Source organism: Cebus imitator, unplaced genomic scaffold (genome assembly GCF_001604975.1).
Source record: "Cebus imitator isolate Cc_AM_T3 unplaced genomic scaffold, Cebus_imitator-1.0 Scaffold257, whole genome shotgun sequence".
NCBI lineage: Eukaryota > Metazoa > Chordata > Mammalia > Primates > Cebidae > Cebus > Cebus imitator.
In genome coordinates, this window is record NW_016107572.1 from 2,481,415 (window position 1) to 2,505,926 (window position 24,512).

General features: G+C 55.9%; 1 protein-coding gene across 6 annotated transcripts; it reads right to left on the reverse strand.

Annotated features, from left to right (window-relative positions):
* Window positions 1-2,242: 2,242 nt before the first annotated feature.
* TNNT2 (troponin T2, cardiac type) lies at window positions 2,243-21,021 on the reverse strand. Of its 6 annotated transcripts, none has more exons than XM_037728164.1 (17): window positions 20,876-21,021; window positions 16,294-16,344; window positions 15,081-15,091; window positions 14,963-14,977; window positions 12,795-12,824; window positions 11,117-11,182; window positions 10,736-10,771; window positions 9,820-9,853; window positions 8,608-8,668; window positions 8,182-8,298; window positions 7,308-7,385; window positions 6,662-6,772; window positions 5,761-5,769; window positions 5,291-5,400; window positions 4,640-4,730; window positions 2,848-2,888; window positions 2,243-2,482 (listed from the first exon to the last, which is right to left on the reverse strand). In XM_037728164.1, the coding sequence occupies exons 2-17, from the start codon at window positions 16,332-16,334 to the stop codon at window positions 2,437-2,439; spliced, it is 897 nt and encodes a 298-aa protein (XP_037584092.1). In that variant the 5' UTR covers window positions 16,335-16,344; window positions 20,876-21,021; the 3' UTR covers window positions 2,243-2,436. The 6 variants fall into 6 exon arrangements, with proteins under 6 accessions (XP_037584092.1, XP_037584094.1, XP_017354920.1 ...); XM_037728166.1 differs by having other exon boundaries at window positions 5,761-5,766; window positions 16,294-16,347; XM_017499431.2 differs by having other exon boundaries at window positions 16,294-16,347.
* Between the last annotated feature and the right edge of the window lie 3,491 nt (window positions 21,022-24,512).

Genomic DNA, 24,512 nt, shown 5'->3' on the forward strand with positions numbered 1-24,512 from the left:
AGTTGGAGCCAAGGTGCCAGGTGGGGGTGGCGGTGCAATGACCCCTCATGGGGAGAGGGGCTAGGGCACTGCCCCAGCTGTCCTATCCAGCAAATTGGGAGAGTAGGGCTGGGGCGTGCCAGGAGCTTCCAGTGCGTCTCCCAGAGCCCATGGGTGAGAGACTTCCTTGCACCTGAGGCCTTCCTCCTGCCTCCCTGTCCATTTTGGGGGCACTTATAGTGGAGCTTTCCTTTTTCTTCTTTTTTTTGAGACGGAGTTTCGCTCTTGTTACCCAGGCTGGAGTGCAATGGCGCGATCTCGGCTCACCGCAACCTCCGCCTCCTGGGTTCAGGCAATTCTCCTGCCTCAGCTTCCTGAGTAGCTGGGATTACAGGCACGCGCCACCATGCCCAGCTAATTTTTTGTATTTTTAGTAGAGACGGGGTTTCACCATGTTGACCAGGATGGTCTCGATCTCTTGACCTCGTGATCCACCCGCCTCGGCCTCCCAAAGTGCTGGGATTATAGGCGTGAGCCACTGCGCCCGGCGGAGCTTTCTTTTTTTGTGAGACAGAGTCTTGCTCTGTTGCCCAGGCTGGAGTGCAGTGGTGCAATCTCGGCTCACTGCAACCTCCGCCTTCCAGGTTCAAGGGATTCTCCTGCCTTGGCCTCCTGAGTAGCTGGGATTACAGGCGCCCGCCATCATGCCCAACTAATTTTTGTATTTTTAGTAAAGACAGGGTTTCACCATGTTGGTCAGGGTGGTCTTGAACTCCTGACCTCGTGATCGGCCCACGTTGGCCTCCCAAAGTGCTAAGATTACAGGCGTGAGCCTCTGTGCCCAACCAGTGGAGCCTTCTTGTTCCCGCCAGAAGATTCTGCTAATAACGGTGGCTCTTCAAACACGCCATGCTGGCTCTGGCTTCTCAAACTTTATACGTGCTGTTTCCAGTCCCACCCCCGACCTCTTCCCCTTGACTTCCCCCTCCTCACCCTCTGACATTTGGCCTAGACACTCTCTTCCAGAAAGCCCTTCCAGCTGCCAGAGCCAGGTGTGGTGCGTGGCTATGCACCTCCCCAGCATTGCATCCCCCACCCTCTCCTGTCACCCAGGGCTGGGACCTCCTCGTGCTGTCTCCCCGCTGCTGGATGTGAGCTCTGTGAGCTCCATGAGGAAAGTGCTGGCTTAAATCACAGCACCGCATGGCCAGCATATAATTGGTGCTCAGGAGGTATTTATTGAATGAATGGATGAATGAATGAATGAATGAATGAATGAATGAATGAATGAGAAATGAGACCGAGACTCCAGGCTAAGCCCCTTCCTGTGGCCCAAGGACCATTTCCTCTGCATCTCTGTATCACTACTATCCCAGTGCTTGGCACACAGCACAAAGTAACAGGTCTGCATTGTCTCCTGGGAGCATGAGAGCCACGCCTGCAGGAAGAGACGTGTCTGAGTGTGGCATGGGATGGCAGAGCTGTGGCTGCACACGCTTTAGCAAGGACAAGTGGATTCGCTCTGCCTGGGAAACCACAGGAAGCCTTTCCTGACAGCTCATCAGGCACTTGCTGAAGGTGGCAAGTGGGGAGCCAAGAGAAGGAATCAGGAATTTGGGGAAATTCCATGCCTGACAAAGGGATGGGGGTCAAGAGAATGTGTCCTCCCAGGCTTTCCTCCAGAGAGGAGGATGATACCCTCTCATTTCCTTGTCTTTCTGCCAACTGAAATCCATGCCATCAAGCTGTCGTCTTCAGTTCAGGACCCTGTGGTTTAAGCCCTTAAGGATGTGCAGATCATGGGAGGGGGAAACTGAGGCACCCAGACTAACTCACACCTTTCAGCAACTCAGGCTTGAATAGCTGCTCAATACAAACAGCCCTCCTTCCTTCCTCAAGGGCTCCCTGACCCTCAGACGCCTGGTTCCTAGGGCCCTGGCTAGGAGGAGGAAGAGAATAGGAACCATCCAAAGAGCCTGCATTGTACTCCAGTGAGTGACTCATGTAGGGAACGCTCTGTCCCCCTTGACAGCACTTTTCCCATGTGCTGTTTTGGTCACTGCCAGGAGCTATGATCAGCCCTTTCCACTGTTCCCACCTGCCGGGCTGCAGCCCTGGGCCCCCCGCCCTCTCCCCAGCTGGAGGCAAGCAGGGAGACCTGACCGGGGAAAGCTCCTCCAGGCTTGGAAGACACCGGGGCCTGCGAGACTAAGGTCATGCCTCAGTTTCTCTCACTCTGAAGGGGAAGTGACAGAAAGGCCAGTCAGTGTGTGGTGGCTTTTTATTGCTGGCGTGGAGTGGGTGTGGGGGCAGGCAGGAGTGCTGGCTCCCAGCTGAGCCAGCTCCCCATTTCCAAACAGGAGCTGCCTGGGGTCCCAGGAGGGCCCGGGAGCTGGGGCGTGCAGGCTGGGGACAGGTAGGAGCGAGGAGCAGACCTTTGATGAAGGAGGTTGGGCTCTACTTCCAGCGCCCGGTGACTTTGGCCTTCCCGCGGGTCTTGGAGCTGCAGGAGAAGCAAGACTGAGTGACATGGGGACACAGGCAGGGTTGCAGGTCACCTTGGGGCTGGGGTAGGATGGGGGTGCCAAAGGTGAGAGGAGCAGCTGGGAGCTGCCTTCAGGGGCAGAATAGGGCAGCAGCCTGAGGCTGGAGGGAGGCTTCTCCACCCCACATCCCACCCCCGTCAGCAAGCAGAGGCCACAGGGAGGGGAGCACGAGGCCCAGAGGAGCCTGAGAAGGAAACCTGTGGGCTGAAGCAGGAGGAAGCCCTGGGAGCCCGCGGCCCTCCACAGAGGAGTGGGATGACGGCTGGAAGGTGGGAAGGAAGAGGCGGGGCTGGGCTAGGCGCGGATGACCTCAGACACTTACACTTTCTGGTTATCGTTGATCCTGTTTCGAAGAACATTGATCTGCAAGAAAAGTGGAAAGGACAAGGAGCATCACTGGAGCTGATGGGCTCCGGTTCCAGGTGGCCTGGGGATGGGGAGCGGCGCTGAGCGCAGCGGTGCAGGAGGAGGAGGAGGAGGAGCACCAAAGAGCAGGAGGCTAGGAGGATTTAGGGTAGTTAAGGGTCAACGGGGGCCCGGGAGCCACAGGCAGAACAAGGAGAAGCTTCCAGATGCCTCATGGGCCTTTTGCTGCAGGGTCCCAGGGCCACAGTAGGTTCAGGATGAGGATCCCATAAGGAAGGCCTCTGAGAGCTGGGTGCAGAGCTGGAGGCTGTGTCACGGAGCCCTCCTAGCAGCCAGCCCAAGACCCCTCTGGGGCACCCTTGCCCAGCTGTGCACCACCCCGGAAGCTGTGCCCTGTGAAGGGTAGCATCCCATGCACCACCCCTGCAGGGCGCCGCCCCAAACTTTGGCAAATGTGTCCTGTTGGCCAGTCCAGAGTTAAGTGGGAAAAAGAAAGAAAGAAAGAGAGAGAAAGAGAGAAAGAGGGAGGGGGGAGAGAGGAGGGGAGGGAGGGAGAAGGAAGGAAGGAAGGGGGGGAGGAAGGGGGGGAGGGAGGGAGGGAGGGAGGAAAAAAGGGAGGGAGGGAAAGAGGAGTGGAAGGCACAGGCCTAGAGAGACCACAACAGTGGCTGAACACCTGCTGAGCACTTAGGGGGTGCCAGGCTCTGTCCTGAGCGCTTTCCCAGATAGGAACACATAGGACTGCTGTGAGGACATAGTAAGTTAATACATGGCAAATTCTCAGAACAGTGGTCAGAACACTAGAATAATAACAATAATGAGTATTATTATCTCTGTCACCCTCACAATCACCCTCTGAAGTGGGCTGCAGTGTTACCTGTGGAAAGGGAGGCAAGCAACTGTGGACTAACTCACCCAAGTTCACACAGCTAGCAAGGGGCACAGGTAGGAACGCAGCCCATGTAGCATGGCTCTGAAGTCCATGCCGCTGTGGCCAGGCAATGCAGCCTCTCTCCGTATTGGGAGGTAGGATCACCCTCTAGCCACTAGTGCCTGAGCCTGCCCAGGGAGGGGCTCCTTGCTCAGGGAGGAGTGGTTTGGCAGGAGCAGCAGAGGAGACCCTCCAAGGGAAGCTGACTTCTTCCCTTAGTTAGCAAAGAGGCCCTGGGGCGGGCAGGGGTTGGGAGGCGGTGGTGGCAAGGAGGGGCTGGCGCCCAGCTCTGAGCTCAGGTGTGCAGCATCAGTGTCCTCTAAGCCATTTCCTTGCCTGGTGTTTGTTCACCTAGGACCCTCATTAATGCACACAGGACCCTGAAAGGCTGTGGGCTTGAGGCTCAGCCTAACTGTGCCTGCACCAGGGCCTTGGGTGTGCGTGGGGAGAAGCGCCTCCCTGGTGGCAGCCTTCTCCCTCCACTGGGGGTCCTAGCTTGGTGCATCCTGGTTCTTGTATCCAGCTCAGTGCTCTGAGCTGCTGCCTCCACGTGTTGGAGACCCCCAGGTTTGGAACCCCAGGAAAGTGTCTCTGCTTAGCCCCAGCGAGCTCTCAGACACTTCCAGCAAGCAGTCACCAACGCGGTGGACACGGAACCCTTCTGAAGGCCAGACAGCAGGGGCAGACAAAGGAGCTAAAGGGGGTTGGTGGGGAATAGGGACAGGGACCCGGTGACCTGCTGCAGTATTGCGCGGCCCAGTGAACCAGGAGGAGCGTGTGATGGAGAGGCTGGGCGGGGAGCAGCACGGCGCCCCACCTCGTATTTCTGCTGCTTGAACTTCTCCTGCAGGTCAAACTTCTCTGCCTCCAAGTTATAGATGCTCTGCCACAGCTCCTTGGCCTTCTCCCTGCAGGGGCAAGGGTGGGAATGCAGTGAGGGCCGGTAAAGAACAGCCCTCGTGGGCCTCTGTCCTGGTCCCGGCCCAGCCCCCAAGGTCCCAGCCCTCCTTCCCACCTCCAGGCCTGCGAGGGTACCCCAGTCCACCCCCTGGGCCTGGCCCTGCCTGGGGACCAGACAGCAGCCACCAATGCTCAGGAACGGACACCAGGGGCTGCCAGGGCAAAGCTCTGAGAACACACAGGCAGCGGGAGAAGCCCTCCTGGCACAGGACAGCATCTAGTTCAACCCCCGTCCTGACACCCGTGTGCAGGTGGGGAGAGTGAAGCTCAGAGAGGTGGGGCACCTGCTCCCTTCTCTTTGCCCGTCAACAAAGCCCACAAAGGAGCTCACCCGACCTGCTGGTGCCAGCCCTGGTCCCTCCAAACTTGCCGTGGGAAAATATGTGAGGCAGTCTTGCCCTCTGGTGGCTCACAGCAAGAAGTGCCCTCAGCCCAACTCCCCCCACCCCCACCCCAACACAGCCACCAGATGCTGCTGTGCCCCAGGACCACTCCTCCCAGCCCCCACCTCAGCTGATCTTCATTCAGGTGGTCGATGGCCAGCACCTTCCTTCTCTCAGCCAGAATCTTCTTCTTCTTTTCCCGCTCAGTCTGCCTCTTCCCACTTTTCCGTTCTGTCTGAAGGGTGTGGGAAGCAGAGAAAACTGGCTAGACTGCCCCCTCCCTGTCCCCTAACCCTCCCTGAACCCTCTGGGGATAGAGCAAGCCTGCAGGAGAGCCCGGTTCTTATGCTCTTTTTCCTGCCATACCCCACACTACCAACTACATGCATTCCCTGGGGAAACTGAGGCAGGGGCAAGGAGGATCACGTCAGCCTCTTCCTCCTTTACTTAACTAACCTCCCCCACCTCTCACCAGCCTCCCCGCTCCCCAGCCAGCCAAATCTCTACACTCTTCCCCTCCAGCAAGGCGCCTTCCCCTCCCAGGGAGTTCCCCAAAACTACAGGGAGGAAGAAGATTTGAGGTTTTGGTACCCACCTGGGCCTGCTAAACCGGGAAACCATGAGAGAGAGGCCCAGAGAAAAAGACCAAGACCGCAACAGAGACACAGAGAGAAGGCAGAAGACAAAGGGAAGGAGAGACACGGAAGAGAAGATTCAGACACTCGCTGTAGGCAGCCGGGCTTACTAGGACGTGGGCCTGGGGGTTACAGCAGGGACTGCTTTGATAGCAGGGTGATGATGCCAAAGTCTTGGCTGGTGTGGTCACCATGCGGACAGAGGCAGGGGTGGCCTAGTTCTAAGCTGGGGACTGAGCTGGAGATCTAAGGAAATGTTTTGATTCCGTCACTACCTAGAGAAAATCAATTTCACATAGCCCTGCTCCCTTAGGAACAGAGGATGCAGGAGGAATGGTGCACAAAATTAGGGACTGAGAGTGAGTTTCCAGGAACAAACAACCTCACATCTGTGTGGCACATAGGTACTTTCCATGGTAGCTCATTTGAGCTTCTCAAACCATCAAGGCAATATGAGTGCTGGATGAGGAAACCGAGGCTCAGAGGTTGCAAAAGGTCACGCAACCGTATGTGGCAGAGTTGGGTCTCCAGCCAGAGCTCTGACTCTTAGCACAAGGCTTTTCCAGCTGCACCCATCCTCCTTGGGGGCTCCTGAGCACTGCTGGGGCCAGACATGAGGCGCACCATTGGTGCCCCAGGGTCTGCCCTTAGCCCCTACCCCAGCAGGCCCCTCCTAGTGCAAGCCATGGTCAGGCTGAGAGCCAGCTCAGGGCCTAGGCACGAGGAGACGTCAGTCTCCCACCTGCAGCAGCTGGGAATCTCTTCCTGGGATCTGATCTAGTGTCTACCTGCCGCAGTGGACAGCTCATTCTTCAGGGCTATACCAGGTCCTCCTGGCGACCCCTGCTGCTCCCCACCTACCTTCTGGATGTAACCTCCGAAATGCATCATGTTGGACAAAGCCTTCTTCTTCCGGGCCTCGTCCTCAGCCTTCCTCCTGTTCTCCTCCTCCTCTCGTCGAGCCCTCTCTTCCTGATTTACAGGGCAGAGGAAGAAAGCAAATTAGGGAAAGGATGGGAAACCCCAATTCTGGGCTGAAGCTTGTGGTGTTTATGGATGAGTTCAGCCTACTCCCTGCTGGGTAAGGAGCTTTCTGAGGGGGTAGCTCCCAGCACAGGACTGGTCCACAGGAGTCCACTGAGTGAGAAATGACGGCATGAATGGATAGGTCCTGATGCTCTCATATGAGGTCTCGTCATCCCCTCAAGCTGGGAGTGCCCCAGGAAGACCTGCTGCTCTGGAAATGCAGCTGCACAGGAAGAGAGCTACAGGGCCTTCAGTTCCCACAAAGTCTGCACTGGGGAAGGGATGACGACTGGAGAGTCTTATAAAATAACACGTTCATAAGGACCCAGACATTCCTCTCTTGTTTGCTGCCCAGCACCTCCTAGGTTGATATTGTCTCTTGACTGAATTCAGGTTGATGAATAAATAGAGAGGGGCCTGGGAGCCCAGCAGGAGCTGGGAGCATGGGGGGCTCTGTGGGCCTGGGCTGGGCGTCACTCACAGCCAGGCGGTTCTGCCGCTCCTTCTCCCGCTCATTCCGGATGCGCTGCTGCTCGGCTCGCTCGGCCCGACGTCTCTCCTAAGGAGAAGAGGCAAAGCCCGCCCAGGTGTACATGGGGAGAAGGTGACGTGGCAGGAACAGGAAACTTCATGGGGTGGCAAGGGAATTCCTAGGGGGGTTCCTCCCAGAGTCTTGAAGCGGTGGTGCCCGGCCTCCAAGGGCTTCCACTTTCAACCAGCTCCGTGGACGTGCACACCAGGCAGTGACCCACCTCCAGCATTCCTCGTGGCGAGACCGCCCGCCACAATTGGGAAACATCAGGTGGGTTCCTCCTGAGCTCTGCCCCCGCCTCCAGCCCACCCTGCCCTGGCAGCTGCCCTGGATATATGCTTGGATAGATGGCCAAGTCATTGCTCCAGCCAGAGCAGCACGTCTGTGGGAAGGCAAGTTAGCAATCAAAGCAGCCTCCACGCCCTGCAGGAGAAGGATGTGGGATTCTGCAGGTCACACTCAAGTTCCCTTCCTCGGTGGGGGAAGAGGAGGCAAGGGCAGAGGTGGGGCAGCAGACATGTGATTAGTCGGTCCACAGCCAGGGCCTGAGTTAGGCCTGGGGGAGGCCTGAAACAGATCAGACTCAGCTCTTGTGAGCTGGTCAAGAAGCATCCAGTCTGGTGGGGAGAAGAGGCAGGGACCCAAGAAACCAGTCAGGGCTGCAGGAGCAGTTCAGGGTGCTGGAGGGCCCTGAAGGAGATCTCACACCTAGCCAGGTTTGAGGCACCAGGGAAGGCTGTCTGGAGGAGGTGGGGCCTCACAAAAGGGATGGAGGGCAGATTGGGCCATCAGGGAACGATGGGTGGGCAGACTGGACACCTACAATCCTGTCTTTGAGAGAAACGAGCTCCTCCTCCTCCTTCTTCCTGTTCTCAAAGTGAGCCTCGATCAGCGCCTGCAGCTCATTCAGGTCCTTCTCCATGCGCTTCCGGTGGATATCCTGCAGGTGGACCGCTGTGGCTCAGAGGCTGCCACTCCAGAGTCCAGGGGAGAGTGGGTGGGCTAGACACCCCCCAACACAATGCAAAAGACCTCGGGCAGGGCCTGGCACCTGGCCAGGGAAGGGGCAACTGTGGCCTGAACCCAGGACCATGCTCATGGATGGGCACTCATCCTCACTCAGCCTGGCTAGTGCTGCACCCCGTCCCACCTGCGCGCTACCCCAGCCCAAGGCCATGAAATCCCTGTCATCGGGGACCGGTGGGACTATCCCTAGCCCAGGCCCACACAACCCACAGCCACCGCTCACATCAAAGTCCACTCTCTCTCCATCGGGGATCTTGGGAGGCACCAAGTTGGGCATGAATGACCTGTTGGAGAGAGAAATCGTCAGCGAGCATCAGCCCCATTCTGGACCTAGGGACGGAAGATGTGCAGGAAAGGCAGGGCCCTGCTCCTGCCTAGAAAATCTTCCAGTACTGCCCCGACCAGCCACAGCGGTGATATTAATACTGACGTCCACAATGGCATCCTCAGCCTTGCTCAGCACCCGGGAATGCACAAAGCTCTTTCACATGTGCGATTTCATTTCATGCTCACGATATGCCCATGAAGCAGGTACCATTAACCTCATTTAGGAGAACTGGGACTTGGGGAGGCAGAGTGACTTTCTCAAAGCCACACAACTTGCAATCAAAGAAGCTGTGACAAGATGGCATGCTTATCAGACTCCACGTCCCCGTGGTGGACCCTGCAGAAACTCGCTGTGAAGCCGGCACTTTTGCAGTTTGGTCCCGGTCCCAGCACATGCCGAGACCCAGGGGGTTCTCTGATTCTTGGTGTCCCCCAGCTCCCTGCCCTCAGGTGTGTGGAGCTGAAATGAGATACTGCAATGCACAAGAGGGCAGGAAAGGGAAAGGCACTGGGCAAATGAATAGATCTGGAATGTCTTGGGCGGGTTTCAGAAGCCCCCACTGAAATGGGAAGAGCCTGTGAATGGGCAGAGGTGCCACCTGCTGGCAGGGTTGGCATCATCAAAAGGGAAATGCTCCCTATTCCCCAGCCCCCCAGCACACACCACCTCCAGGTGGGCTTCATGTGTGTGGCACCAAGCCGCCCTGCCCTGTCCTCTCTCAGCTCTCTGAAGCCGCCATGCCTAGGCTGGCATGGTTCCATTGTTTGGATTCCCACAATTTGCTTCCCTTTATCCCCAGGTCCCAACTCAACCATGGAGGAGGGTGTTCGGGCCATGCTGTGAGAGGAGAGTGTTCAGGGCCCTTCCTCTAGAAGAATATAGCCCTGCCCTGCCAGGGTGCATGATTGGTGGTGAGTATTGGGTGGAATTCAGCCCTCACTCATTCCCTTAGGAAGAGAATTTTATGCAGTACACAACTTGTACAACTATATGTGGTGGTCTGTACCCACCAACCCCACTGCCGTGTCCACACTGCACCCCTGTTCCATCATCATCCTCTCTCCCTGAGCCTCTGCTCCCAGTTCTACCCAGGTGCATCCCACTCACCTGGGCTTGGGTTTGGACTCCTCCATTGGGCCATCTGGAGGAGACAGAAGCACACAGCCATGGGTCAGGTGGCCCCAGATGTGGTCCCAACACTAGCCTTAATGAGCTACCGCCCCTGTTGGTTTCCATGTCTCCATCTGTACAGTGAGTCTCCTCCAGCACTGGGGAGCCCTGATCCCAGGGGCGTCCAGGAGAATGAAGCCAGCAGGGGTTGCAAATGCCACCCTCCCTCTCCATGGAGTTCTGCAGGGCACACACTCACGCAGTGCGGAACTTCACATAAAGCCTTCTCTCACTCACCAGTTCAGGGCAAAGCAGTTTTGCTACTGTTGGGTTTCATGGTGAGGAGGAGTCCTTTGGAAAGGTCCCCAGGGGTCCTGGCCCTAGAATCCCCTCCCAGGTCTTTGCCTCCTTTGTTACCCCCTGGACTTCCTGGTGGCCATAGGGCAGAAGCTGACATGATTTCAAGCCCCAGCTGGTTGTCCCGTCCCCTCTGGAGAAGTGATTGGGACCGGCTGCAGCATGATGGTGACCGCAGAATGGGCCACCATGACCATCTGTGCCTTGGGGTCTCATTCTACAGATACCACATCCTACAAGTGATTTCGCATAAGCTCTGGGAGCTTCATGTGTGGATATGACTTCTGGGTCCCATTGCTCTATCCAGACCAGGGGGCTGGACAATGGCCCCCTTTCCCACTGGGTCCCGCCATTGCAGCTTCTCTGGGATGAGAAGGGGCAAAGTTTAAAGCTCAACATCAAAAACTTTGCAAGTGCCACGAAGTTCTGTCCTCTCCTCTCCCAAACCCTCTCAGTGCCCACCCACTTCCCTGAAAGGAGCACTGTGGGCACTCTCCTCCAAAGCTGCTGTAAGGGGTTCCGCTACCATCCTCTGCCTCTCCCCTCTTATCCTTACCTTCAGCCTCCTTCACTTCCTCCTCTTCTCCAGCTTCTAAATGAAACATGAGAAATCAGTCAAGGTCCTTGTTCTGAGCTCGAGTCGTCCCCCACCAAGCGCCTCCCCCACAAAAAAGTCCTAGCCAAGATGCACCCTGTTGGTTTTGGGGGTCACAGAGCTGTCTCTCACACACATGTTCCCCTGGACCCAAGACTCTGACTCAAGAGAAGCACTGGATCAACGTTTGTTGATTGGGCAATCAACCATTGAATCTCGGCCAATAGGAGGAGCAGGTGCACATAGGAGAGCCTCTTCTGGGGGGGTTTCTTACTGCCTCGGGAATGGCTCTGGGGGTTCTCCCCACCCCTGAGGCTCCTACACCCTCATCTGGAGACTTACCCTCTGCCTTGGTCTCCTCGGTCTCAGCGTCTGCTTCAGCCCCGCCCTCAGCACCCTCCTCCTGCCCTGGAGAAGTGAACAAGCAGGCCCCACTCCTGCCATCATGCAGAACCCGGAGCAGAGAATGGGCAGTGAGGAGTGGGAATGGGGTTAAGACGTCTAGATCCAGATGAATTGGGGGCAACTAACGTGAATGCCAGGGAGGTTGCCATTCTTGGTTTTGACTGTCGGCTGCCTCCCCCCACCCAGCTTAGCCCACTTGTCCCAGTGACCTCCCTGATGATGGGACTCCACCCCAACTTTCCAGCCCAGAGGTTCCACTCTGTGTCTGGCACCACAGGACATGCCCTGCTTAAGCTAAGTTCTCTGGAAGATCCTCTCCTGAACTTAGTGACTCTGGACACCCTCCATCCACATCTCAAAAAGACACCAAAAGACTATGACTGTGTGGCTGGATGGCACGCCCAATATCTGGATCTTCATACTATCCAAAAAGAGGACAGGATTTTTCTATTTTCAACCATTTGATTGGCAGGATGTGGCCCCCATCCCTATCAGGCACCTGGACTAGACAGACAGATAAGGCAGACAGGATGCTGCCTGGCCTGGGCTCTGGCCTGGGCTCTGCCTGCAGGAAGTGATCTGTGATGCCCGATCAACATTTGTGGTTGGGCGATCAATGGTTGAATGGTTGATGCACTGGGAAGTGGGGGCCTCTTGGCAGAGGGAAAAGAAAAAGCCTCAGGCAGGAGGAAGACACCGTTGTGGGAGAAGGATCGGCCTTCATGCTCTCTGTCCTCCCTTCCCATGTCTGAGTCCTCTCTGAAGCCTGGAGATGCCTTTTCTTTGATCCCTGCAGGAGGCTTATCCGAAAATGATCCTTTTAGAAGGTGTGAGAGCTGAGGGCTAGCGGGGAAGAACAGGGCCATTGTGGGGTCCACCTTTAGGCCATCTTGCTCACACCTCTGCCACCTCATCTGACATGTCATTACGTGTACAACACACCCCACCTCACCCAGTGGCCATGCCACATTGCAGGATGGGGAGCCCACCACCTCCCCGGCCCACCTACTGCATCTTGAGATATCACTGTCAGAACGCACTTTGTAAAATTAAGCCCTAGTCTCACTCCCTTGCCCTGGTCCTGTGCCCCCCATCAGCAGGGCACATCTGATGGCTGATGTCATGTCCTTCCTGCTCTGGCTATTTCCAGCCCCCTTGGCTGCTCTCCAGAGGACTCTGTCCCCAGACGCCCCAACCAACACCCTGGCCACCCTGTCTGGGCGTTGTCCAGCTCCTAGGGAGGACCCAGCACAGAACCCTGGGACGTGTGTGGGGGCAGGGTGGCGCTGCTGGCTTCCAGATGCTGGGCCCTCTCTGTGGCCACATTTCGGGCAGCTTGGGAAACCAGCCAGCCTGGGTCCCTCCCACCGCCCAGCCCAGGGGAAGGATCAGAAACCAGGGAGAGGAGCCAGCGGCCCTGAAGGTCAGACATGATGAGCAGCTCGGAACCGTGACCCTGCTCCGTCGGAGGCTGGGGAGGAAATGACTGACCCACTCCATCCCTGCCCCTCACTCACACACACCCCCCCCGCCCCCAGAGCAGGGCCCCTGGACAAGCAGGCTGCACTCGGGACAGCAGGCGCAGAAAGCAGCATGGAAGGAAAGGCTGTACTACCGTCTTCGTCCTCTCTCCAGTCCTCCTCTTCTGAGGTTCAGGGAGTGGCCGCAGCGGAGGGGAAAAGCAAGACAGGTTAGTGTGGGAGCAGAGAGCCTGGGGCAGGCGCAGCCCCCAAGCGCAGTGGTTTTACAAGTGTGGGCTTTGGAGTTAGGCCAGCGTTCCAATTCCCAAGCCACCACTTTCCAGCAACAGGGACCACTGTCTTCCCAGTTCCTTCCTTGAGCCTCAGGCGCCTCATCAGTAAAATGGGAATCATTCTACTCACTTCTCAGCCGTTGTGAGGACTGAATGACCTAGCCTGCATAAAGCGCCCAGCAGGTGCCCGGCACAAGAGGAGCATGCGCTCTGGGGTAACTGCACTGCGTCTGGATGACAGAGCCTCGGCTTCCCTCTTACTAAGACAGAGGCCCCAAAGAGCAGAGAGCGGGGCGCAATTCACTCCTATCAAATGTCCTGCCTTCAATGAACCTGCCCATGTTCCTGCCCTGCATGAAGCTCTTGGATATTCTGCAAACCATATCCAGTTTCCACGCTTTAGAAAGCCTCACCGGAGAGCCTGGCCCCAGGAGAGATTTGCCCGGCCTGTTGGGAGGAGGCTGCCCCATCTAAGAAGGGCCGGGCATTGTAACCCTAACGGAAGAGACTGCATCTCCAATAGTTGTTCTGTGCACAAATATCTGCCCAAAAAACAGTTCCAGCAAGTGGAACAATTCCTCTTCTGGAAGAAAGACACGTGGCACTGTCTATCCTGCAGGCTTAGTGGACACCCATCTGGACGTTGCTCTCTCCTGATCATTTGCAGCCACCTCCTCAGCTGTGTGGGAGGTGGGTCTCGTCTATTCATGGCAAGCAAGGCAGGCGCTACACGGCTCAGATCCCAGCACACCAGAGAATGACTGTAAACTCACAGCCAGATTCTACTGCATGTGGCAGGCAGGTGGGTCCCAAATCCAGAGACCTACGTCTCAAACTCCACCACCCCAAACCTGTTATAAGGAAGTGCAAAATCCTCCAAAACAAAGGGAGGGCTATCATACAAAGAGTCTGTTCAGGGAACGCAGCGGAATTTGGAGCCAGTTAGATTTTGGATTCAAAAAAATATTTCCGACAGCTTCTGAAGTAGCTGGTATTCCTTGAAAACCAAAAAAGACTCCTGTGGCCTTTTCCAGTTTCTCCTGTGAATTTCTCTTCTGTGTCCTCTTTGGCCGGACACCCCTGGAACAGCCCTACATGTGCATGCCGGTCCCCGTTTTCCCTCCGAACCATGGGGAGCAAGGGAGGGGCCACTGGGTTCCCTCCCCAGACCTTCAGTAGAGATCCTTCTCCTAATGTCTACACGCCACATGCTGAAGTGACTTGAGCACTAGAAGGCAGGGTCCACCTGCCTGGGGGGTTGGGGGAGGACTGGAGCGAAGCCTCTGGATCGGTGAGGGCGTTCTTTCAGGGAGGTGTGGGACCTAGGGCTGAGGAGGGCAATGGGTTAACTGATCAGAATAAGAGCAGCAAGAGGGGCCTCTGCAAGGTCAGAATAATGACAAAGCTTCATGCCGAGATAAGGCGCCTCAGATCACTGAGCAATTTCGTACTCACAATCGCATTTGAGAAATTACTAAATGGAACGTTTGTGGGCGTGATCATGGCGTTGTGGTTATGGTTTTAAGTAGTGCATATCTCTTAGAGATACACTGAAGTGAAACGTTGAAGCATGAAATGACGTGGTGTCTGGGAACGATTTTGGATGTCTGCTCCAAAGTAACTGGGGGAAAATGGAGTATAGAGGAAAGAAGGTTGACCCTAGGCTGATGATTGTTGAAGCTGGTAATGGGTACACTGGGTAGGGGGAGCACTTTTATTACTATTATTGCTACCTTTATATGCATTTATATTTTCCCATGATAAAAAGGAAAAGAAGCAAAACTAATTAGGAAAAGCGGTCATTGTGTTTGAAGCAAATGGCAAAAGAAGAGCCAGTTTTCAATCGTTTGCCTCAAGACCTGAGCAACCCAGGTAGGACTGATTCCCAACCCGGGGGCCCTGTTGTGGGAGGATCTTGCTCAGCTCAGAGTGAGGAGCAGGGACAGATGAGCTGCTTTCCCAGAGCTCCCAGGATTTCCACATTCCCGAGCCTGCCGCTTTCTGGCTCTCCACCTGCCTAAGGTACATACCTTCAATAGCTGCTTCTGCTCAGAAGAGAAGTCCAGGCAGGAAGAGAAGAGAGAAGAGGTGGATCAGTTTCGAACCTGGCTGTCTGTGATCCAAATGAGTACACACGTTTACGCTTACCTTCCTGCTCCCTGAGAGCAACAGGAAACACTGTCAGTAGCTCGCGCGCGCGCACACACACACACACGCACACAGGCCTGCACACATATGCACACACGCATGCATACACACACATGCACACACAGGCTTGCACACATGCACACACAGGCCTGCACACATATGCACACACGCATGCATACACACACATGCACACACAGGCTTGCATACACTTGGCCTTTCCCCAAAGATAATCCCCACTTTTTTCCCTTGTTGCCTTGTGGGGTCCATGCTGCCCTGCCCACCCTGCAATGACACCCACTAGCCCAGCCTGCCCTTCCCATGCAGGGCTGCCTCCTACCATCCTCGGCAAGTCTCTACCCAGCCAGCTTGGTCTCACCAGTGTTCTGCTCACTTACTCTTTCCATCCTTGCTCAGGCTGTACACCTTTCTAGAAAGTCCTGCCCTCTCCCAAATCTCTTCTCTCTTCAAATTCTACACAGGCAGGACCTGCCTTCTCCACAGCCCCACGGCTATTCAGCCCCGGATCTCCCTCTCCTCAGAACCCCTGCACTTCCAACAGCCCGCCCTCCACACTGGGCCCCACTGGCTAATTTCTTCCCCCAGTTTATGTCTTAACATCTCAATGGCAGAGTAAGTTCTGTGAGGTCGGGAGCCGTGCCTAGACCTCTGACTCCTCCCTGGTGACCAACATTCTCCGTAGCTATTGGACCGGCTGTGTCCCACACCCTGGTTTCCCTCTGGGTCAGGGCTGTGGGCAGGTCACTGTCAGGAGAGAGCAGGGATCCAAGACAAAGTGATAACACTGGGTTCTGAGCTGGGTTTGGGGGGGCACAATCAGCTCTGTAACCTCCAAAGAGTAATTGAATCTTTCTCAGTCAGTTTCAGGAGACCCAACGTCTCAGCTTCTCTGTTCATGGCCTGTCCCCTAGTCAGGACAGGCCAAAGACCCCGATGACCCTGGAGCTGAACCTCTGTGCTTCCCAAAGTCCCCCAGCCTGTGCTTTGCCTGGGACCTACAACTTTTACCATGGAGATAAAGTCTCCATATCCTGGCTACTCAGGTGGAAAGGAAATGGCTATATCTCTCTCCCAGGTACCCAAAACACACACAGCTACTTCCACCCAGAATCCCAGGGCAGCTGGGCAGCTCCTGGACCAGGTGTGAGGGCGGTGGGAGGGGCCCCCGCTCAGCCTGGATGCTCCAGATACTCACCCCTCGTCGTACTCTTCCACCACCTCTTCCGTGTCAGACATGGTCTCTGCTCTCCCTCCAGAAAGAGAACACAGTCAGTGCGGGTACAAAGGGAAGCCTGCCTTCCTCAGAAGAGCTCTGTCCCCCGTTGTACAGAGATCAGAGAGGCCGGGGGTGAATCTATGTCCACCTCTTATTAGCTGTGTGACCTGCAGCAAAAAAGCCTGTTTCCTCCCTGCCAAGGGGAGATAGTGACACCCACATGGCAGCAAGGCCACCTGCTGATGTCCACTTCATTCCTTGCCCCTGAACAGGCAATACTGCCTGGGATGCTGTTTCCCATTTATGACACTCGAGACAATGTCTGCAGTTTCTCAACCTTTCCGTCCACTCTGCCCACTCCGACTCCACAGGATCTGTTTAGCACTGCACAAAGCTTCCCTGGGAGAGTGGTCAAACCAGCTGCAGCATCTGTACCGTGGAATACTACTCAGCGATAACAAGGAATAAACTGTGTATACATACAACCACTGGCATGCATCTCCAGGGAATTCCACCGATTGAGGAGGAAAAGGCAACTCGGAGAGTCACACACTGTAGAATTCCATTAGTATAACATTCTTGGAATGGCAACACGGAGAACAGATGTGTGGTTGCCGAGGGTTCTGAGGCAGCTGGGAGGGGCGCGAATGTGGCCATGAAAACACACGTGGACCGGGTGTGGTGGCTCACGCCTGTCATCTCAACACTTGGAGAGACTGAGGCAAGAGGATCCCTTAAGCCCAGGAGTTTGAAACAGCCTGGGCAACGCGGCGAAATCCCGGCTCTACCACAAAAACAAAAATTAGCTGGGCGTGGTGCATGAGTGTAGTCCCAGCAACTCAGGAGGTGGAGGTGGGAGAATCGCGTGAGCCCAGAAGGCTGAGGCTGCAGTAAGCCCTGGTCCACTGCAATCCAGCCTGGTCAAAAGACTGAGACCCTGTCTCAAAAAAATAAACATAAAAAAAGAAAGCTCAGAGGAGGGATCCTTGTGGTTTGGGATCTTTTCAGCATGTCCGCTGTGGCGATGGATACATGAACCCACACAGGTTAAAGTTGCATAGAGTTACACACACACACACACATACACACACACACACACACAGTGCAATTGTGGGCAAATCCAAATAAGATCATAGATTGGTTGTATTGATGTCCAGTCTCGGTTTTGATATTGTACTAGTTTTGCAAACGTTGCCCTTGAGAGAAACTGGGTAAAGTGTGTACGCGCTCACTGTTAAAGACAACTGTGTATTAGTCTTTAATTATCTCAATGAAAATTCCGGTTAAAAAAATGTTCCACAGGGAACTCATCCTGAGATCATCTTCTCACTGCACCGGGAACAGATAATCTGGATTCAGATCCTCTTCCATTAGCTCGCTGAGGGTGTTTAGGCGAGTCTTTTTAACATCTCCAGACCTCAGTCCTTTCTCTGTCTCATGGAGATAAAGTGTCCACATCCTGGCTACTCAGGGTCTTTGTGAGGCTCCAGTTGACATTAACAAAAGGGGAAGGCATTAGGCAATGTCAGGTGTTGCAGTGCGCGTGTAATCACAGGGAGGGGGCAGAGAGCAAGCACTTGAGTGTGAGACTAATCTCGCTTTGAATGCTGGCTCTAGCATGCGTTTGCCTGCGACCTTGGCAAGGTCGCTTAACCTCCCTGCATCTCAGCTCCCTTTGCTGTGAAGTTGCTGTTCTTCTGGGGCAGGTGTGAGGAACACAGCTGTGTACAGTGTAGGCATTCAGATAATAAGTACTGTGACCCAGCCCTCCTGGGCCATGACAGTGCACTTCTCCAGGGACACAGTCACATTGTTTGAAACGTGAACAGCAACCCTGTTGTAGTGCAATACGCCAGCCTCACAACCTCCCTGATGTCGGCTTTCAAGGGAGAGAATGGACAGGGCGATGTGAGAGTGAGGCGGGAGAAGAATCACGGTGATGCTCAGGACCACCCTCCAATGCTCCTTCTCTGCTGCCCACCCCCTGCCCCACTCACATCTGCCAATGCTGCAGCACCAATTTCAGACCCAAGCTGCAGGATGAGGACAGAGGCACACAGAAAGTCCTGCTCACTCCCTCACCACCTCTCCCTGCACATCTCCCCATAGTTGTTGAGCACAACCCCAGGCACTCATCTGTGGACATCCAGCAAGAGCCAGGGCTCTGGTTAGTGGGGTGATGTCCGCTGTAAGGCAGCCCCTTTGAGGCTGAGTGGTTCCAAGGGAGCTGCCACTCCCCAGCTGCCCCTCTGGGTGGAGACTTCTCCAGACAGCCCTGGACTGTCCACTGCAGCCCTGGACTGACTGTCTTCAGACCCTGCTCCCATCATGTCCAGTCCTGCTGGGTTAGGGACAAGCAGGGCAGCACCAGAGTGGTCCCTCCCTTGCTCGCTGTGCTGGAGCAGGATGAGGACAGTGAGGGAGGAGCCCTGTTTACAAGGAGCTCTGGACAGCAGCTCTGAGCCACTGTTTTGCCCCAACGTCCAGCGTGGGGTGGGTGGGGGAAAAGAAGAGAAATCAAATGTGCGAGGTGTTATAATGGGGAATCAAGCCTCATTCTGCTGAAAAAAGACTCAAACCCCAGAGTCTTCAAATGAGTCTTAGGATGAGCATGGCCAAAGAATAGCCTTCCTAACCCCAGGATGGGTGTGGATGACAAGTGTTGCCCAAAGCCCCAGAAAAGCGCCAGAACTAGTGACTTTAGAAGTTGAGGTGCTGCTGCCTGAGCCCCAGGAGTCTGTCACTCAGTGGGAGGGAGAAAATTCTCAGAGGAACCGCATAGCTTCTAGCTTTCTCTCCTCTCCTCCCCTGCCCTTCCACCAGTTCAGAGCCACTGGGCATGGTGCTGGGGCTCAGAGGAGGACAGAGCAGCTTGACTCCTCTCCTTGTTCCTGGGAGCACCATTCAGCTCCCAAAAATAGCATGCAGACATGGAGGATGGAAGAGGGCTTGCAGCCAGCCCAGAGGACACCACCAAGCCAGTGGCTCAAAGGCAGGACCTGATGCAGGGGAAAGAGGTGGCTGAGACTGGGGGCTGCAGAATGGGAGAGGGTCAAGAACCTGGCAGGGCAAGGGAACAGAATGTCCTGAAACACCTGTGTCCTCGCACCCAAGCTCCACCCACTTCCAGGGGCAGCTTTCCAGCCTAACACGTTCACAGCCAAGAGATCAGAGTCACCTTTCTCGGGGAGTAAAGCAAAGACAATAGAAGGCATAAAGCATACTGACCTTCGGGTCAAAACCGTCTGGGTTTAAAGCTTAGATTTTGCTGTGTGGACTTATTTCAGTCACTTAGCATCTCTGACTTTAGTTAACCAACTATAAAACAGATGAGCCTTCGGTTCTGGCCTTGTAGAAACAGTCTCTGAGTTTCTGAGGAACACAGGCCCCACCCCTCAATCCTTGTCCCCAGCGTTCAGCTGGGGTTTTCCAAAGCCAACAGCTGTCAGGCCACCAGGAGAGTGAAGGTAAGAGGATGGGGAGAGGGCAGGGGAGTGGAAGCAGGGCCGAAAGTCGGGGGGCAGCAGGCAACCTGATCCTCACAGATTGCACTTTTGCAGACAGCAGGAGTATTTGCCCTGTAAGACATGGGTCAGAGGAGGAATTTAGGAGGGCAGGTCGCTTCCTGGCTACAGCAGGCCAGGAATGTGCCCTGGAATTCCTTACATGCCAGGCAACCCCCTCCCCAAATGGTCCCCAGCCTGCCTGGAAGAATCGAGAAACCAAGGGAGTCCATGTCTACCACTCCTGGGCATAGAGCAAGGCCTGTCCCAAGAGGGGGTGTTGGGGTGGGACGGGACAAGGGTTACACTTGGGGACCCGAGTTAAACCCTTTAATGCCAACCAGCTGGGCTCACGCCCAAGGAAAGATTCTCCCAGTGGGGCCTTTGCCCATCTGCCCTCCAAGGGCAGCCCAGCTCTGGGTCCTGTCTGGGAGGGAGTGGCCCTGAGTCAGGTGCATCCAGTGGAATTCTCGCGTCGGCCTGGAGAGGTGCTGCAGCGGGCCCTGCGCACCTGCCTGTCCTAGTGGGACAGTTTCTGAGTTCCTGGCCTTGAGAATATGACCAGGGGACTCACCTGACTGACAGGGCTGCGTCTCACTCTGCTCTCTGGGGCTCGGAAGGACCTGCCTGGAAAGGTATAGGTGCCCCTCGGCCTGGAACAAGCAATCTAGGGGAGTCCCTTTTGGTTAGAGCCCCATTGTATTTAGAGCAAGCAGAAGCTTAGCAAATACTTAGTCCACTCTACAGATGAGAAAACTGAGGTCTGGGGAGGGAAAGTGACTCATCCAGGAGTCCACAACGCTACATCTTCAGCGCAGGTCCTCCAACCCTGGTCTCCAGCGGCTACCATGGGATTCTCTGTCTCTCTCCGCTCTACTGCACTAATCTTGAGCCCAGTCCTGGCAACCCCTCCTCTGAAGTGTAGCCTCCACCAGGAGGGGCCATGGATGTCTGTGGACACAGGCAGACTCTGGGAAAGGATGCCAGGGCACAAGACCCTCACATCACCCCATCCATTCTCTGCTCGCCCCTTCCCCAGAGCTGTGCCCAAGGCTTACCTCAGAATAGCAGCTGCTGACAAATCCTGGAGGCGTCTGCTCAGCCTCGGCAGGGACTGGGTGAGGCAGGGGATGGAGAGGGCTTTAAGCAGGCATGTGGGCTGGGGCCTGGTGAGCCAGCCCTGCGAAGGGAGGAATGCGCGACGGGGGACGGGCGGGGCAGGGGGATGGCGGTGGGGGTGGGGGCTGTTGGCTGCTATTTTGGCAGGTGCCAGGGACAAGGCCACAGGAACATGTACCCCACGCCATATAAGCCCATGTGGTCCTCCAGCTGCTCAGATAAGCTATTTAAAACCAGAGCAGATATGCAGGGAGCAGGCATGCAACATAAACCAGCTGTCCCTCCTGAGAATCCTGATAAAGCAGAAGCCGGCAACCCACACCAGGGAGGGCCGGCGGGGAGCAAGGCTGGGGACAGACGGTAACCTCCAAGACACTCCGTACGTCTCTGCACCAGGGTCTTGGACGGCAGAGGGCAAGAGCTATGTGCTGCTCCACTTGAACAGATGCTGAGGGTAAAGACGTCCTCTGGGCTACTGGCTCCTAATGGGCTGAGCAGCCTTGGGCAGGTTGCTGGCTCTGCCAGCCTCAGTGAGGACATCTGCAAGGTGGGTCTCCTCCATGACCCCCAAACCACGTGGCACACCCTCCTCACAAGGAATGGGCTTAAACGCTACGGGAGGTCAGACACGAGGTAGAACTTCCAGTCAAGAACCTTGAACAGCCAGCTCATTGTGTGAGCATGATGGTGAGGACTGCCAAAGGTCATCCCCCATGGCTTTAAATCAACCAGTGCAGGACCATGATCTACCAACCCTATTAGACTGCAGACGCATAGGTCGGGCCAGGGGTATGCCCGCTTGCTTGCGTCCGACCATGCACGTGTATGTCCAGGGCTGGCCCACTGTGGGGGTCGGTAGATGATGAAAAACAGAGAGGAGGAAAGCAAGCCGGTGTGCAGCTGAGCTGACTCTCCCTCCATCTCTCTAAAGCTTCACAGCCTAGGTCTTGCCTGGCTCTGGACCAGGCCCTCCCCGCCCCCATGACCCCCCTGGCACTTCCACATCTTGCCCGTTCGTGATCCGCACCCCTCTGTTTCTCCATGAACAAAGAAAGCAATTCTGCCATTCTCTGCCATCTTGTCCATCACACAACCACGTGTCCCACCTTCCCAGTCCTCAAGCTCTTCTCTCAATCCCTCTCCCTCAGGAGCTACCATGCTGCCTCCACCACTAGCGACCTTGAAAAGGTCCTCTGCACAGGGCACTTCCATTTGCCCCACACCCATGCTGCTATCAGACCCCTGTCCCATCCCTCAGCTGACGCCATCCCCTCCACGGTTCCCTGTGGCCTCTGAGCCCATTGGCCTTGAATGCCCAGCTCAGGGCTTATCCCCTGCCACGTGGGCCTCCACACTGCCAGCAGACCCATGGCAGGGCAAGCTGAAGCCAACCACCTGCTGGCCAGCATCGTGAGACTGAGGAGGACCACAGGGAAGCAGGGAGACTTTGTAGAGACAGAGGCAGATGAAGGGACAGATTCCTGAGGGATGGTGAGGACGGAGCCAGACTATCCAGAGGAAAGTGAGGGGAGCCCCTCATCCCTCTGCCTCATCCTAGCCCATGAGCAGGGCCAGCCTTGCCTTGGGTTCTGGCCTGGAATAACATAGAATTTATCAACACTTTTCCCAAACCCTGTTTTAACTTGAGGGTGGGTTACTGCTCCTCGTAAGCCAAGTAACCCTTCCAACAGGCCACAGTTTATTTGCATGAATGCCTACAAGAGGGCTCTGTGCACCTACATCACTGCAGAGCCCCATGGGAAAAGCCCAGTAGATCCTTGATGTCATGGCCCTCACGTGTACGGCTTCTAATTGCTCTACGGCAGGAGCTCCATTCAGAGCGCTGAGACAGCCACTCAGACGAGGAAACCCACCCCCCCATGCAGCGACCACTCTTGGGCATAGCAGGGCTACTCCCAGCCCATTTGTTTCATATCCCTGTGCTTGCAAAGGGATGTAAAGAGAAAACACAGCCAGAGTGGAATGGGAGGAGGCTTATACTGAAATGATGCGTGTAAATCTGAGGCTCCACAACAGGACAGGCCACTTGTGGGGCCACAGGGCCCCTATGGCCAGCGAGCAGAAGGGTGGGGCCCGGAGCGGTGAGTGGGAACCCTGTTCCATCTCCAGAGGGTGCCCAATGTCACCCCTCTAGGCCTCCCACCTGCCCGACACCCAGTTGCTACCACTCACCTACCCCCAGCTGAGGTCATCTTGGGCACACCCTGGTCTCCTTGTTAACTGGCTGTGTCCCCAACAGGAACGAGGGTGGGGCCCTCACTTGTCGGATTCACAGGGGAGGGGGCAGTGCTGTGGTGCCCCGGGACATTTCCCCTAGCAGCCCGCCCTCACTGGGCACCGAAGGGAGGGGTGCAGGTATGAAGGGCCCTGCTGAGGCTGCAGCTGCAGGAGCAGGCTTACTCCAGGGTTAGGCCCCACTGCCGGGACAGGCTTCCAGGAGCCTCTCCTGACTCTGTGTGGGGACAGTTTTGCTTCCTGGGAAAGTTCACCTGTCAGGGGGACTTTACAAAGTTTAGGGCTGTCAGGCTCAGTGGCTCAGGCCTGTAATCCCAGCACTTTGGGAGGCCAAGGTAGGCGGATCACAAGGTCAAGAGTTCGATACCATCCTGGCCAACATTGTGAAACCCTATCTCTACTAAGAATACAAAAATTAGCAGGGCGTGGTGGCACGCACCTGTAGTCCCAGCTACTCAGGAGGCTGAGGCAGAAGAATCCCTTGAACCTGGTAGGCAGAGGTTGCAGTGAGCTGAGACCATGCCACTGCACTCCAAAAAAGTTCAGGGCATGAGCATGTGAAAGTCCTCTGAGGTCATCTGCTTGAGGCTGGGAGAAGGGGTTGGCTCAGGGTCGCACCTGAGGTCTGGGCAGAGCCAGAGCTGTTTAGACGTCCTGAGGCTCCGGGCAGGACTCACCTGCTCTCAGCTCTGCCCCAGCCTTGTCCTTCAACATCAGCTGTGAAGTTGGAACACTCACAAAGCTCTGGCCCCAGCAGTGGATGGGGGTGCTCGGGGCAGGGCTCCCAGGTCCCAATGTCCCTCACTCAGGCACAGGAGACTCACTGGCCAGAGGTGGGCCAGCCTGGGGCACTGGGACCTCTGCAGATGGGGCTTCGAAGCCCTGTCCCCTGGGACACAGATCAGAGGAACTCTCACTCATTGTCACAGAGTGGGGGTAGGGCTCACCTCCCACACACCTGGGGAACTGGACTAGTGATACCCTCAGGAGCCGTGTTAAGGGTCATGCTCTGAGAAGCTTCCCCAGGCACGCAAAAGGGAGGAGTGGGCAAGGGGCTCTGCACCTGGCCACACCCCGGCTGCTTCTGAGTAAAACTAAAGCGGTCAATCAAGACGGAGAGTTCTAATGATGAAAACTTTTGAGAATTTTTAAACTACAGCCTTAAGGGGTTAACGCGGCACCAGGCTGATGTTCCTAGCTTGGTTGGTTCTAGATTCTCTGATGGTTCATCATTCTCCAAGCTCACAGGGGCCATGATGTTAGGATCATGGGGGCGGGGGCTGGAGGGAGTCTGTGAGGAAAGGGTAGGCCTGGCCCTGT

Bases quoted from the DNA above. Each gene is read 5' to 3' on its own strand.
- TNNT2 (XM_037728164.1), bottom strand. From the start codon at position 16,334: ATGTCTGACACGGAAGAGGTGGTGGAAGAGTACGACGAGGG. The intron at 11,183-12,794 runs GTAGTACAGCCT...TCACTTCTCCAG, and splicing joins CTGGAGAGAGGACGAAGACG to GGCAGGAGGAGGGTGCTGAG. The intron at 8,669-9,819 runs GTGAGTGGGATG...TCTCTCCAACAG, and splicing joins GAGTCCAAACCCAAGCCCAG to GTCATTCATGCCCAACTTGG.